General features: G+C 37.6%; 1 protein-coding gene across 1 annotated transcript; it reads right to left on the bottom strand.

Annotated features, from left to right (window-relative positions):
• Positions 1–1,444: 1,444 nt before the first annotated feature.
• LOC120533311 (gastrula zinc finger protein XlCGF52.1-like) lies at positions 1,445–16,638 on the bottom strand. Its single transcript, XM_039760144.1, has 3 exons — positions 16,093–16,638; positions 10,430–10,914; positions 1,445–2,646 (listed from the first exon to the last, which is right to left on the bottom strand). Exons 2-3 carry the CDS (start codon positions 10,875–10,877, stop codon positions 1,880–1,882), a joined length of 1,215 nt encoding a protein of 404 aa, XP_039616078.1. The 5' UTR covers positions 10,878–10,914; positions 16,093–16,638; the 3' UTR covers positions 1,445–1,879.
• Positions 16,639–16,667: the final 29 nt, after the last annotated feature.

Genomic DNA, 16,667 nt, shown 5'->3' with positions numbered 1-16,667 from the left:
GACCAGCATGGTCTGTCATTTTATCTTTTTGGGTAGGCTTGTGTTTTTTCATAATATCACGCTCCTCAACCTCTCTACATCCATTGTCAGTGTAAGTATTTTTGTCTGATTATTTTCCCCTTCACATTCCAAAAAACCTGACCACTGTCTAATGAATTACACACTGTCAGTGCCAAAGTGAAAATACTAAAAGATAGGAACTTACCAACAATCTTTTGCTGTGTGTCCACACAATAAACAGATTCTGCATAAAGTGTTACCATGTGTCATGCTCATGAGGCCATGTAGTCATGTTGTAAGAAGGAAGAATGGTCGATAGTAGGTTACCAACAACTGGTTTATTAAAAAAAATAGGAACATCAGAGTTTTGTTTTTCCTTCATTTTTTTTCAGTTAGATTTTAAGGATAAAGCTTTAACTTTAGTGTAATTTGTTTAGTTTTTAAGGGGATGTTCATCAAATTGGAATGGAATCTTCTACAGGTTCAAGAACAGTTGGGACAATTTTGTATTTTGTTCCCCATCTAGCTCATCTCAGAATGCATTTCTTTGTATTTTGTCAGGTTTTATGTCTCTCTCGCTTTAACAATTAAATATTTGCTTAGTAGTGTCACCTTTCTCAGAGATCATTTTTCTAATGACTGTTTGTATTTTGCCCTGTCAACAGATGCATGAACCTCACTCATGACTTGTTCACCTGTTAAGTCATTTATTCTTGGATACTTCCTGTGAGGTATCAGTGTAGCACCTGCTTTATACCCTGTAAAGTATTATTTTGTAGTTTGTTTGAGAGGATGATGAAGGTAATTAACATGATACTGAGATGAGCCTGGGGGTTTCTTTTAATTGTACCTATGCATTCGGGGGCCAATGGTATAATTTTCAGTGTTTTTGTTCTGCATCTGGGATATTACCAATTTTTTTTTTAATTGTAATTACTTGGAACTAATTACTACTGTCATCCGCAACCTCTCAAATTTGTTTATCCCTGAGCATTATTTTTAGTATTCTGCATCAATGTTTCTATCAGTTGGAACTTGAATGTTCCACGTGAATTGCACCTCCTCCTTCTCCGTTATTATTTCTGGAGTGTACACCTGCCTCAGTTGTTCTGTTGGTGTACTGAATTATTTTTACAGAATTTCTCATGTCGAAGTATGGAAGCTTTTCTTGTGTTTCCAACAATTAGTATCTCACAACTGTCAACTAAATGTATGGATGCCTCTTAACGTTTTGTGGCAGAACTGGCATGAACCAGTTTTATCATTTTGTTTTTATTAATGCCTCAAACTAATTTGTGTGAATTCCTGAGTGTTTCTTACAAGTGTTCAAAGACAGAATTGTTTGCCAGTACAGCAAAATGTTTTTTTCTTCAGCTTAAACCCTGCACTCTGTTCAGTCCTCTTAATTTCTTACTCAGGGTGCACTTTTTTTGATTTTGCCTGTACTGTTGTGGCGAGGCCAATAACACAGTCCCTCTGAACTGTCACAACACAGGAGATGATTTTTTTATCTTAAGATTTTGCACCACCCTCACCTATCCTAGTGAAGAGGCAGGGAGTGGCACATTTTTATTTAGGGAAATATGTGACAAGCAAGATACAGTAGATCCTTACATATTATAAGAGTAGTTTTACCTGGAAGAGATTTTGCATAGATCTTACAAAATAAAAACAACTTTATGAAGGTTTGATGAGATAGGGTGGTTATTTTTGGACTCTTTCCTCACTTCTTTAACCTCTGACATATTCCTTTAGGGCTTCGCCTGGATCTTACAAAATGATCCCACCTTGTGAGGTTAATCATCAACACTTGGAGTTCAGAAGGTTAGTCTGAACTCTTTTCTCTCTTCCTTAATTCATTATTCTCCAACTTAGTCCTTCAGGGCTTTTCTCGACAGTGAATTTTAGAGTGCCTTCGAAGAGTACTACTGTCAGAAAATTGTTTGCCACATTTATTACAGCTGTGTGGTTTCTCCCCTGTATGAACTCTTGTGTGTCTCTTAAGATGGCTCATATGCAAAAACTGTTTGCCACATTCAGAACAGCAGCAACGTTTCTCTCCAGTGTGAATTCTTATGTGGGTCTGAAGAGTCTTTTTTGCTGAAAATCGTTTGCCGCAATCAGAACAGCAGTGTGGCTTCTCTCCTGTATGAGTTACCATGTGAATATGAAGGCTGACTGCATGTGAAAATTGTTTGCCACATTCATTACAGCAGTATGGCTTCTCTCCAGTGTGAATTCGTGTGTGGGTCTGAAGATTGCTCTTTAATGAAAACTGTTTGCTGCACTTGGGGCAACAGAATCTCTTCTCTCTTTTGTGAATTCTTCTGTGGATCTGGAGAAGTCTTATTTGTGAAAATTGTTTACCACATTCAGAACAACAGTACAGCGTCTCTCCAGTGTGTACTGCTGTGTGCCTACGAAGACTCCTCTTCAGTGAAAATTGTTTGTCACAATCAGAACAGCAAAATGGTTTCTCACCAGTGTGACTTCTTATATGTGTTTGAAGATTGCTTTTTGATGAAAATCGTTTTCCACATTCATTGCAGCAAAATGGCTTCTCTCCAGTGTGAACTCTAATGTGTCTCCGAAGAGTACCCTTATTGCAGAATTCCTTGCCACATTCAGAACAATGAGGTCTGCCTCCTGTATGACATTTAAGAGAAAAAAATAAAATCTTATTTTCAACCTGGACTGTTATTGTCATTAAGTCACAACAGTGAATAAATGCTTGTTGAGATTATAAACACACTTTTAAAAGCAAAAGCACTCAACTTGATCATTGTTCTTTCTGTATTACATCTACTCACCACAAGAGAACAAACACTGTAACAAATAAGTTTAAGTATTTAAATAGATCACATATGATATGCCCAGTTAACAAAATTATTGGTCACATTTCAACATTTTTCACAATGAAATGTTCTATTTTATTCAAATTATGGCAGTACAAAGTGATGCTCTTCAATACCATGATAACTGAAGATTATTTCATTTTGTAAAATGCATGCCATGCATGTGAAATGTGCCTTTAATAAGGAAAACATTTTTCAACATTACTCCATGCTGACTACAATTGTGCAACAATTGCCATTATTGTAACCTTTGAAAGTAACATCAAGTAGTACATAGCTCAACTAGGTGTAAGACATTATTAAATTATGGAGTCAGCCCTTACTTTAGTAAAATTTTAACTTACAAACTGTTTGGTCAAAATGTTCATGAGAATATTGTGTACCCTAGATACTTCATCGTTTTCTAGACCTAATATAAGCAAGAGATTTTTTTTTTCATGAACAGCTTATATATTTGATGATTTTGCTGTAATTATAAAAGAACCTTGCTATAGCTTTATATGAAACTGCCTTGTTAAAATAAAGTTGTTAGACTGATTAATTCCAAACTGGTGCCACAGTTTTGGTATTATAAGTAGGACAGAGTTAAGCTGCTCCCATCATGGATATGCCCTGGGCAAGTATGATTAATTGTATAGGGTTAGTTTTGTTTGTTTTTTTTTTTTTAATTAGTGTTGAAATAATGAGATCACTAAAAGACACAATCAACAGTTTGCTGCAAGTAAGACAGAAAATGAGAAAAATAAAAAAATATACAAAGGTGAAGGGACATCCCTCTAGTCTTTAATGTGTGCTAGGGCATTCAGACAAAGATGATGATTCTGACACTGAACACCCCTGCTTTACTCATATTGTGAGTTTCCCCTTGGGATTAATAAAGTATCTATCTATCTGTCTGTCTATCTATCTACTGTATATTTATACCTAACTGTCTTTACCAGAACAGGTTTCCAGAACTCCATTTTAAACTTGTGTGGTCAACGGGACCCTGCTGTGGACCAGTACAAGGTGTCCAGGAGGATTCTGCTTCTTTTAATCCAGCTAGAGTAATGACTTGTAAACTTATAAAATGTATTTTGCAAATTTCTGCTGGAATCCAGGCATGTCATACATTGTTTCTGGGGTTTTGTGACTCATAAGATTCAGAAACTGAAGTTCATTTTTGTATAATGAACTTTGACCACATTTATGGTTTTATTTGTGTTTTATTGTGACACCGTTTTGTTTTTCTCAATGGGACTGCCATTTTGCATTAATGTATCAGCCATTTTCCTGGAGGGTGCTTGTCTATGACATCAGTTGGGCAAAGGTATAAAGGTTATGTAAATATATCTACATGCATATTTATTGGATATTTTTATATACAATCACACTAGATAATTAGATTACAGTATGCACAGGAAGTAGAATGTATAATATGATTCATTTTAATTAAGTACTTGTTTTACTATGTGATTCTGTACCTTAAAAGATGTTATTATTTTTAAGCATATTGTAATCTCACCAATATAGCTTAAGCACTTTTAAGCACTGAATGGCATTGAATTCCATGAGAACCCTAAATACAAAAGAGGACTGTTTCACTTATGTTAGGTAGATTGCCCACAGGGGACTGGACGGTCTAATGGTCTGGAAACCCTGCAGATTTTATTTTTTTTCTCCAGCCGTTTGGAGTTTTTTTTTTTTTGTTTTTTTCTGTCCACCATGGCCAGCTGACCTTAATTATTCTGTTAATTAATGTTGACTTATTTTTATTTTTTACTGTGTCTTCTATTTTTCTATTCTCCATTTTGTAAAGCACTTTAAGCTATATTTTTTTGTATGAAAATGTGATATATAAATAAATGTTGTTCTTGTTGAATTGTCAGACAGTTACAATACTGGAATGTAATGATAAGCACTGAGTCTTATACTCCACCAATGAACTGGCACAGTGAAAGCTGATGCCAAAGATGAGGTGGAGGATTAGTAATAAGAAGGGCATGGTTTAAAAACCTGAAGACAAATCCAGCAAAATGCCAAGAGGTGCTAATCAATAGCATAATGAATAAGGAGCATGGAGGGACAGAAATTAAGGAGAAATGGGTATGACTGAAGGGCAATCACACAAAGGTAGCAAAATCAGACATGTCAGGGTATCTTATCTTTGTTAAGCTATGTATAAAAATTGTCCTCCGTGGACAGAACACGGCTTTTATTATTATTGCCTATAGTAAAAGTCTAAACTGAAACCAGATGGCTTTTGGACTCTGTATGACTGCCTGGCTTTGGATATTATTGGTTTGGGATTTTATTCTACAACAAGGTCATTCTACAGTAAGTATTATACGAGTCTTACAGATAGATCCCTTGAATTGCTGTACTGTAACCATTTTCTTTTCGTTTTCCTAGTCATTGAATCTCTGCTCTTGCTATTTTGACTACAAAGTTTTGATTGTATTTTAGCTCTGGTGCAAGTACATTTTGATTTTTGATTTGAGCTTTGCCAATTTTGTGACCCACACATCTCCCCATCATCTTTATTTTGTTCGTTTACTTTCTTTTGTTAGTCTATATAGCTGATTCCATTAAGGTACCAAGGAATTTGGGAACATGTTGGTGGGCAAGGTTCCCTGTAAATCTCAGTTGGTAAGATTTGAGTATAAAAAGACTACAAAAAGTCTAATATGTATTGTTTGAATGAATTACTAGAGTGGGTCATTAAATATATTTGACTTGGGGCTAGATTCTTGAAGAACAAATATTTTTTGGGTTGGAACCCGTTGTATCAGCCTGCCCCCTTTAATTCCTCCCAACACTGATAAAACAAACATCACACACATTAACAATAAGATTGCTATACAGAACTGCATACCATTGATCTTGTTATAAAAGTCTCTCCTATGCCTTGCAAGCCTTGTTAAATGAATTCAGCAACTTTCACTTTTACACTGACTGCAGGTATAGTCCGTTTGTGAATCTTCAAGAAAATATTTCAGATTCTACCAATCACCTTTAAACATAGGCTCTGTATAACAAACTGGGATGTGAATGTAAAAGAACATAGAATCCCTTCTTCAGATTTAATATATTATTGTGAAAACATGGGGGACATTATTCATCGAAATAAAAAAGAACCTTCCATTTTTAATCAAAAAAAATGTATAACAAATAAACTGTATGTGAATACAAAAAAAAATTGAAAAAAGTTATTCTTAAGATAACCAGATTATTATTAATCAGTTGTAAAAATGTAAAATCAAGTGAGTTCAACCATGAGCTCCTCCTTTAAGTACCTATCCTAATTGTAATAAAAGACAATTGTTATTTATTCATTTATTTATTCATTCTCTCTTAAAATGGCACAATATCCAATATCTTCATGTAGGGTCTCAAATGAAATTCTTAGTGAAATTGGTTTATTCTGATCTTGGGTTTCCTCTGGATGTATGGGGTTACTCAGATAACTGAATGTCCATTTGTAAAAGAAGCACAAGAATCCAATCATATGAAAGTATAAAAGTCAAGAAAAGACTGCTTCATTAAGAGTATAGAGCTGGAGAAAGTTGGAAAACAGAAAACAAGAAAACAAACCCCTTACTACTTCTTACATGAATCCAAACACTACTTAACAAAACCCTCAGTCCTCATGTCTCAGCCACATACACTTTTACCTGAGAAGCTGAAGTGGCAGCGTGATCTGATCTGTCTGCAGCTTGACTCTTGTAATCAAATTGGGCACCAAGAGGTATACTGTGTTAATTATCTGGGATTGATATTAGTATTGTTGGGGTCAAAATGACAATTTATTAGGGCAAGTTTAGGGATAGATATCCTGTATTTGATGTGACAAGCTCCTTGCTTTTCGATTCTGCCCTGATGCTCATTCCTTCTTCAGCTGCCATTTGTTTATCTTCTCCCTTGTAATATTTTATGAGTAACTTTACACTCCTGTTCTTGAAAGTTCAGAGTATGGGAGGGAATATAAAAAGAGCAGGTGTTCTTTATTGCAAGAGGATGGGTGTCGGCCTTTAGACAGGAAATTAAGCTTTTACAAAATGACAAGCCACAGCCTCTGCATTAATATATGTAAGAAAAAACTGGCGCTAAACTCTTCGGCATGCAAGTTTTCTTCTTAAGAGGTAGGATCCAGACCGTCATTTATGACACCTCGGCTAAAGAGTAAATTCTCCTCACAGGCCCCCTTTTTGAAATGGAACATCTGGGTCTCATCTGACATGACTGGTCAATTCCAGGCAAATGGTATATAGTGGTATCTTAGTCTTACACAGATTGCTATAGTCAGTCAACAAAGACTTATATCATAACCATTGGCAACCTTAATGGACAAAACTTTGCACCATTTAACAACCAAAAGGTTGGGCTTAATGTTCCCATGAAACCAATTGTAAAAGTTTAACTCTTTCTTTCATAACCCATTCTAACCATTAAATCTGTGCTGTCTATATGCTCTCTGAACTCTCTGTCTGGCCATAAATTTGGCTCCAAAGCAGAATGCCTACTGACAAGGCAGTTGTTGCAACATTTATTGGTGAGAAACATTCTACTCAAGAGGTTAACTTTGTGCTTGAGTGTAAGACTAGCTGCGACATGAATGCAGCATGAGTCCAAGCTTTGCAAAAGGAACGCAAGCTGTAAAGACAGAGGGACATCACACTTAAAGTAATGCATTTATCTTGAAAAAGGTAGTTGCTGATCACCAACTGCCTGATAGACAAAAGCTGACTACTGAGTGTGAAACCTCAATGTCAAGCTGCAGTACAGCCTTCTACCACATGGTGTGACCAAAGCAAAGTAGGAGATAAGCATCTAAATCAGGGGTCCGACCCTACAAAGACAAAAGGCAGAAGGCGGCATGGCTCTACCTAACTTCCAGTTTTATTACTGGGCAGCAAATATACAGGCGATAAGAACCTGGACACAAATAGAAGAACATACACAGGCTTGGACCGCAATAGAAGTAAAATCCTGCAGTACTTCTTTGTATTCCCTGCTCTGCGCTCCAATAAACACACGTTATCGGCAATACACTAATAACCCAATTGTGCTCCACTCACTTAGAATCTGGAACCAATGTAGAAAGCATTTTAAGACGGAGAAGCTTCTATCTGTAGCACCTCTGCAAGAGAACCACCTCTTTCAATCTTCACAAACATATGCAGTTTTTAATATCTGGAAAAAAATTGGAATTAACTTGCTTAGAGATCTTTATATAGACAACGTCTTTGCATCCTATGAACAATTACATTCCAAATTTAACATTCCAGCTACACATTTCTTTCACTATCTTCAAATCAGGAACTTTGTTAAACAGAACCTTCCAGATTTTCCTCATCTTGCACCCTCAACCATGCTGGAAAAATTATTGCTCAATTTCAAGGAGTTAGACTCCATCTCTACAATATATAAAATCCTTTTACAATCCCTTCCTTTCAAAGATCCAAGAGGACACTGGGAAAATGACCTCTCAATTAATATATCAGAAAAGGAGTGGAAAGTAGCAATGCAGAGAATTCACTCAAGCTCCATATGCGCAAAGCATACAATTATACAACTCAAAATTATTTATCGAGCACATCTGTCTCGACTAAAACTCTCCAAAATGTATCCAAGGCAGGATCCAACCTGCGAACGTTGCAACCAAGTCCCAGCCTCACTAGGTCACATGTTCTGGGCCTGCACCAAATTAACTTTATTCTGGACAAAAATGTTTAATTACCTCTCAGACAGCCTTGGACTCACAATCCCTCCTAACCCATTAACAGCTGTGTTTGGGGTTCTTCCAGAGGGGTTTAAAGTGGAGAAAGACAAACAAATTGTGATTGCATTCACTACACTGTTGGCACGCAGACTTATTCTGATAAATTGGAAGAACCCAAACTCTCCTCTTTTAAGTCAGTGGGAAACTGATGTGTTATATTATTTGAAATTGGAAAAAATCAAATACTCAGTTAGAGGATCTGTACAGACCTTTTTCAAAACATGGCAGGATCTAATCAGTAATATTTTAAAATAAGTTCATAAAGCACAGAGAATTTTTTTTTTTTTAAATTAGGTATGTTTACAAACCTTAAATTTAACGTTATTTGGCTTGCTCTCTCTCTCAGGGGTGGGGATCGATCTGTTCTTAACTCAATTTTTCTTTTTGTAAAATCTATATTGCTTTGTATGGATTGTAATAAAATTAATAAAAAAAAAATTAATAAATAAATCAATCAATCAAGGGTCCCAACTCCGGTCCTGGAGGGTCCCAGTGGCGGCAGGTTTTCTCACCCTTAATTAGTGACCTGTTGTGGCTGCTAATTAACTTCTTTTGAATTCATTTTAATTGGCTTGTTTTTTAAGATTTCTTCCCCTGAATTTCTTCTTCGTTCCTCTGAATTGCTTTGCTTCTTTCCTTAAATGGCACCCAAACAGAAATGAAACGTGAAGTGAGTGAGACAACAGAAGGCCACCTAAGTCATGGCCTGAAACTCCAACCAATTGCTTAATTAGGCGCCAATTCTTGTTTTTAATTAAACCTGTTGTTTAATTCTACGGATTGGTGCTGCTCTCACTGTGCAATAACATACAAAAAAATAATGTTTTGGGGACCTAAGCAGATCAACATTTCTTTCCTTATTTTCAGATATTAAATGATGGACACAGTTTGCTGTCACGTTTTGGCTCATTTTGTATCTCATTATTGTTTAGCTGCTAATTAAAGAAAAATAAATAATTAAGGGGTCTGAGTCTTCAAGAGCAAGTCAAAAAAAATTAGTTCAAAAGATGTTAATTAGCAGCAAAAACAGGTCACTCATTAAGAAAATGGTTAGAATGAAAACCTGCAGCCACTGGGGCCCTGCAGGACCAGAGGTGGGGACCCTTGATCTAAATAGAAGTCATCATGCTAAAGAGGAAGAAGAGTTTCTGCTGATCTGATTTTTGCCACAATTTTTGGCTATTTAGCTCCAGTTAAATAATTTTTGTATAACACTCTTCAGGGTACTGGCTCGCAAGACTTACACAGGTTTACAACTAATGATGTATTACCAATAAAATATTACATCCAAAAGCATATACATACATAAACATACAATGTGCAACACACTTCACCTCACTGATTAATATAAACAGATCATGTTAATATTCTTTACAGTTCATGAAGGAGGACAAGGACAAAAAAAATAAACTCCAGCTGAAAATATTCTTAAAGAAAATAAAATTCTGCAGTCAGTATTAACAGACAAAGTCATAGTTTTGATGATCCCTATCTTAGCAACCCTGGGCATTCTTCAATACCATAAATACATTCTAGACAATCTAATGGCAGCGGCTTGATTTATCTCATTGTTGAATCCCAGGCTCCCAAAATCCCTGGTGTTGCTTTAATAAACACAAATAAGGCCTTAGGACTGCCCAAAATGACTAATGTTAAACTTGTTAGTTCAGTAATTTACAAAGACAAAAACTGTCCCCACTTTTCACCATAAAAAAGTAAACATTTTCAAATCTCTCATAAAAACCATTAATCCCCCAAGTCAAGCCCGTACCCCCAAACTTAAAATTTATTCAAGTGTTTATTTTATACCTACTTCCTCCAGGATAATTTGTAGCTGGTGTCTGCTCTTCCTGAATTTTATCTAGAGAAACGTCCTCTATCATCTTGGTGTCAGACTGCAAGGATTCAGACCGCACATTGATAGAATGCTCTGGAGATGAGCAATGTCTGCTTTGAGAAGAGACTAACCCAGTCACTACTTTATCTTGACACCCAAAATGAAGAGCCAGCTCTGAATAGGTATCATCTTTCTTGACACTTGCCATTATTTTTTGCTTATGCATCTCAATGCTGATAGATGAGGTCTCTTCTGCTTCTTCTTTTACACCTACAGTTACCAATTCATAATCCTCATCCTTAATACTTAGACTCTCCTGGTTAGACAGGACAGACTCCCATCCACTGTCCTCCTCCTTAATACTCAGAGTCATTTTCTCCACAGTATATATACCAGCCTCACACATGTCCTCTTTCACATCCATCTTGGTGTCACAGCAAAGGGCAGCTGCTTCTTCCTTGCTGTTGAAAGAACAACATTTAATTTTATTCAAATTACACCACAGTATATCTGTACTAAAAAAAAAAAAAACTTACTGCACTTTATAGCACTCTACCAGCTAAGATTTGCACAAAGTCCGACAATTCAGAGAAATCATGCTAGAGTATGTTGACAGTAACTCAGCACTTTTCATATAAATTTTATCAGGTGTTAAAAAATGTGTGGAGTGAAGGACCAACAGTAGTATTAACTACTTGATTTACACATATTAGGGTGGTTTCCCAGACTAAGATTAAGCCTAATGCTTGACTAAAAAACATTTTAAACCAGTCTAACTGAAGTCTGTTTCCTCAGTCATGGTTAGAAATAGCCTACTCCCAAATTAAGTGAGCCGATTTCCTGAAAGAAGAATAGAGCTACTCTATGAATAAATACCATCTTAAATTAAACCTCCAAGGAGGCAGGTTTAAGTATAGATTAAGATCATTTGTCACAGAAGACACGTGGATTACTTGGACTATGTCAATGAAGATCAAAGAGTACCACCATCTAGACAAGTTCTAGTCGACAGAAGTGATGCTTTGCAACATTTTGATTAAATTAGTTTTTGAATGTATAAGGTACATGCTATGAAGGGTATTTCATTTTTGGAAGCCAGGCTTTCATCAGTGGATGGCATGTACTAGGTTTTCTCCAGGTGTTCATAATGTTAAGCTTTCTGGCATGTGGCACATTTCACAGATAAACTGGGGATTTATGTAGTGTCAGTGAACCAAGTGTGTAACATCATTTTATAGAGCATGCAGGGCCATTTGTGATTTAGGAGGAAAATACATATATTTCCCTGATGCAGCATCCCAGGCAAACTACAAGGTACTACAATACCAGGAATGTGGGAACTTCATTTGTTATGTCCTTTTTATCCAGGACACTTGCAAGCCCAGACACTCAGACTTCTCACTCAGTCTCTCGAGAGCCCCAGTCAGAGCCTCCTTTGCCAGTGATGTTGTGATGTTCACGGAGTCAAAGTCAAGATCAGTGAATCTTTCTTCACCAAAAGATGTCCCACAGCCACTAGACCCCACGACTCTGCCCAACACCCAGTCCATGCAAATATTGAACAGAGTAGGAGTAAAAGCACACCCCTGATGAACCCCAGAATCAACTGGGAAAAGGCAGAGGTTCTGTCTCCACTCTGTACAGCACTCACAGTACCAGTGTAGAGGCCAGCCATGATATCCAGCAACTTTGGGGGGATCCCACAAAGTCTCAGTATGTCCCACAGGGCAGATCGAATAACTAAGTCAAACGATTTATGAAAATTTACAATGGCTGCAAAGAATCTCAATATTTGTGTTTGCACTCCATGAGAACCCTCAGTAACAGGATGCAGTTGATGGTAGACTTCTTAGTTGTAAAACCAGACTGCTCAAGTCAATGGTAGGTGAGCAAGTGATCATGCATCCTAATGTGGATGACCCTATCCAGGACCTTATCCATCACCAAGAGCAGTTTTGTCCCTATCTGTAAAGGCTAGGGTAATCACCTGGATTGTGGCAACTACAAGGGGACAACAAGTCCTGTTTTCCAGTCACTTAGGATGACACCCATCTACCAAATGGAAGCAAAGATTACTTGCAATGCCAGGAAGACAGCATTACCATCAGCCTGGAAAGGATCACCCCAGATACCAGAAATCATTGCAGCCTTCCCTACACTCAGCTGGTTCACCGCCTGTGTAATTTCAGTGAGATTGGGTGGTTCATAATTAATTGGAGGATCAGCCTCAAGAACTGTGGACCCAGAGGTGCCCAATGTCCTAGCTGGAGGATCAGCTTTAAACAGTTGCTCAAAGTAGCCAGCCCATCAGTTTACAATTGCAGCATCATCAATAAGGTCTGTTCCATCACCAACCCTCTATAAGCAGGACATTGGTCACAAGACCATAGATGGTGGGTCACTTGATCAGATTCCTTTAATAAGCACCACTTTATCTGCTCTCAGAGCCCCCAGACAGAGCTCAGAGCTCACATCTATCCTTTTCAGTTCATGGTACAGACCAGTGCTGCCATCAAGCTGTGCACTGTGTCTTCTCTCGATGATATCCAGGGTTCCATGCAAGATGAAACACTTCTTTCTGGGAACACCAGCAGCACCAACACAACTCTCAGCAACTTTCAGGGTCTTGACACAGAAGGTCTCCCACATCACATTAGGATCAGCAGTCACACCCAAGTCTTCAAGTTCCTCACACAAACTGTGTGCAAACTCATTTGAAACAGCCTAATCTTGGGGTCTGGCCAGGTGCAGCCTTATTCTCCTAGTAAGTGATAACTTAATGGACCTAAGCTGGATCTTCAGAGTGGCGACAAGTCTGTGGTCAGAATTCACAAAATGGACACTTTGTTGACCTTGCAGTTCTGTAGGAGCCTTCAGCATATGGCCGCAAGGATGTGATTGATCTCCTTCACCACACCACCAATACTGGAGTATAAAGTCCAACAATGTGGCTTAGGGTGCTGGAACCAGGATCCAGTGATCCACAGCTCCTGGTTCTTTTCAAAGTCAAAGAACATGGAGCCACCAAGTGAAATTGCAAATTAAATGTCTCCCTCACCGAGACATCACTCACCGTGGTCAGAGCATACATTGAGACAACAGACAAGGCACCCAGAGAAAGCCTTAATCAGAGTCTCATAATACTCTTGTTGGAAGGAGAGATATTGGACACCATCAGAAGGAGCCAATCCGCTACAGCAATAGCTACTGCCCGAGTATGATAGCCATCAGAGCAACCAAGCCAATAAAAGGTGTAACCACCTAAAAGATCTGGCCAGTCTTAGGTCTATGCACATCAGTGAGTGCTGCCACTGAAACGCAGAGTTTACAAAGCTACTCCAAAAGCAGAGGAAGATGATCATCATGCCGGAGACACAAGATGATCCATGCACCTACCTGGAGAGGTCACCTAAAATTGGGAGCCAAGTGCTGCTTTGCAATTGTGACGTCTCAGCAATACATCAGTTCCAATCCCTGATCCCATTGGCTTTCAAATTGTTTCAACTCTTCTAAGAATGAGGCTCCCGAGGGCTTTCCCCCATCCCCTTCATAATGTGAGCAGCCTTACTATGGGCGGCTGCAGCAGAACTACTACCATGGAGAGCGGAAAGGAGTCCTGTCTGTCATTTTGGAGCTACGTGAAGTTTTTATGGTGGCTAGAGTGCCAATCCTGCCACCAACCCTTAGGTTTTCCGTGCAAGTTGGAAGACCACTTGCAGGTCCAGATGCAGTTTAACGTTATACCCAGGTATATTCTTCCACAACACCTTTATTCAATAAGTACTGTAATGTCAACCCAGTGATTTTATAAAACAGTAAGGTAATAAAGCTGATAACTCTTACATAAAGTTGTATTGTTCCTGTACAAAATTTACCCTTAACAAGTTTCCAACTGTGCCCCCATGTTCTTATTGAACTCATTTTTAAAGTAACAGTTTTGATACACTGAACTAATTCCTTTCATAACTGTAAAGACTTCAATCATGTCACCATGTAATCTGGTAGTTTCTTCCTTATGTGTAGTGAAACGATGTAAGCCATTATAAGTGCAATACTTAGTGTCTATTTTCTAGTTGTCTAAAGAGACAGAAATGCATACTTGGGCAGCAATAAACAGAAATAGATAGATAAAAACATAGGCAGGGAACGATTTGCTGAGGTAAAAAGGATATTTAAATGCGGTCAAAATGCAATTTAAATGTGATTCTTTTTGTTTCGATATAAAAGAGCAGGCATGGGGGTTAAAAAGGGTGTGTTTAAATTATAATTAATATTAGACGAAGATGTAATATCATCAACTTTTCCACACTGAACCACACTATTAAAATTAGATCGATCAAAATATTTCTTATACCCAATTTCATTTTTAGCAAAGTTGGTGGATTTCAGTTTGGGCTGCTAAGTTCATGACAAAATTAGTAAGCTATCTATGAAATTGTTTGCCCATCATAAAAAAAGATATTATGAGCTGGCTTTTTTTAACACAGTTACAACATACTATTACATTTTGATAAAACCTTCTTCAGCTCTGAAGAATACTTTAAAATTATAATACTGGATACATTTTATACTTATAAGATTTGGTTCTCCAGAAGGATGTCATTATTGGCATTGCTTTTACACATTTATTTAACAGCTCAACTATACTAGCAAATCTATTATGCCACCAAAACAAACGATTGAGTAAATCTTTTACTTTAAGGCTTTTCAACTTCCGTTAACATAAACTTAATTTAAATAGTATTAGCTGTCCATGTTGTACTCTGTTTTCTTCTTTTTTTATGTATGTAAATGTAACAACATATAAAAACGTTATATTCTATTGCAAAGTGCATACAATTAAAATAGGACGGTACTCCCTGCGTGGAGTTTGCATGTTCTCCCCGTGTCTGCGTGGGTTTCCTCCGGGTACTCCCACAACGACATGCAGGTTAGGTGAATTGGCGATCCTAAATTGTCCCGTGTGTGTGCTTGGTGTGTGGGTGCGCGCCCTGCGCCCTGTTTTGGCTAGGATTAGATCCAGCAGACCCCCGTGACCCTGTAGTTAGGATATAGCGGGTTGGATAATGGAAGGATGGATGGATATAATTAAAATAACTTAAAATAATATCCTGCACGACATGGATTGTGGAAATACTCATCGTGCTTAATTGAAAGAATCGAAATACATCTTTCATACCAAAATGGAAAAATAAAGTCTAACCTTAAATTGGAAAAAAAGTTCCTTCATGGGGCTGATTTAATTTTATTTAAATAAATTTTGACTGAACGGCGTGGCACTGTAGATGTTTCATTCTCTTAAATAAAAAAAGAAATATAAGTATCAAATCGTTAATTCTGTGATGTCGCCTCCTTCTCGAGTTTAACTATTCGGCGATCACGGAAGGACATTAACTGAAAGAATACAAAGCAAACAATGAGTATTAATGGCTGGAGTTTTTATTCGGATGCTCTGAAGTAAAAATGGAAATCGAGAACGTAAAGTGCGGAGAGCCGCAAGCGGAGGATAATGAATGAAATTCAGTCGAGTAGGGTTCTTAAGACTCCGCTAGCCTACGATTCAAGTCGCGTAATACTGACTGAAATAACTGAAAAATCCCACATCCATAAAGTGACAGACCGGAGCTCGAATCACTTACCCTGTGCTCCTGAGTCATATGATAAAACAGGATTTTCCACTGCTTCCAGTTTACTGCTCACAAGTTTATAGAGATAAACGACTTCTGTTTTCGTCGCTCTTAAAGACGTCACACAATACGTTTTGTTGCCAATTTACGTGCACGAGTATTAGCTCGATCTGGTTGATATCAACCTGCGCGTTGCCGCCAGCCATTTCCTTCTATGCTACACTTTAAAACAACGAACCAGACAAACCCCTTTGTAAAATGATGCTACGGTATAAATGTTTAATTCATAGGAAACATATCAGTTTACTTTACAACTGAACACTCTCCCCTGGTTGAAAGTGTGTTAGGGATTTAAGTACAAAGAAAAAGCGTTTAAAACTGAATTTGTTCTTTATTTTACTCAGATCTTGCAGAAGCTTTTCAATTTAGCGATCGATTTTATCGTCACTCTGTCTTTCTATGCGGCATAAACACGTTCTGAAACGAACAACATATGAAATAAACAGATGAACCCTCAAATAAATGTACAGAGTGGTTTTAATACACTCAGGCAGCGCTGCCACCGTTAGCATCCAGCATATTGCGCG

The sequence above is a fragment of the Polypterus senegalus genome, chromosome 8, assembly GCF_016835505.1.
Source record: "Polypterus senegalus isolate Bchr_013 chromosome 8, ASM1683550v1, whole genome shotgun sequence".
NCBI classification, from domain to species: domain Eukaryota; kingdom Metazoa; phylum Chordata; class Cladistia; order Polypteriformes; family Polypteridae; genus Polypterus; species Polypterus senegalus.
The sequence above is the reverse complement of the archived record's forward strand: the minus strand, read 5'-3'. Positions and strand labels throughout refer to the sequence as shown.

Coding starts and splice junctions, on each gene's coding strand:
- LOC120533311 (XM_039760144.1), bottom strand. CDS start 10,877: ATGGATGTGAAAGAGGACATGTGTGAGGCTGGTATATATACTGTGGAG. Junction 2,647..10,429: donor TACAAATTATCCTGGAGGAA/GTAGGTATAAAA, acceptor AATGTCATACAG/GAGGCAGACCTCATTGTTCT.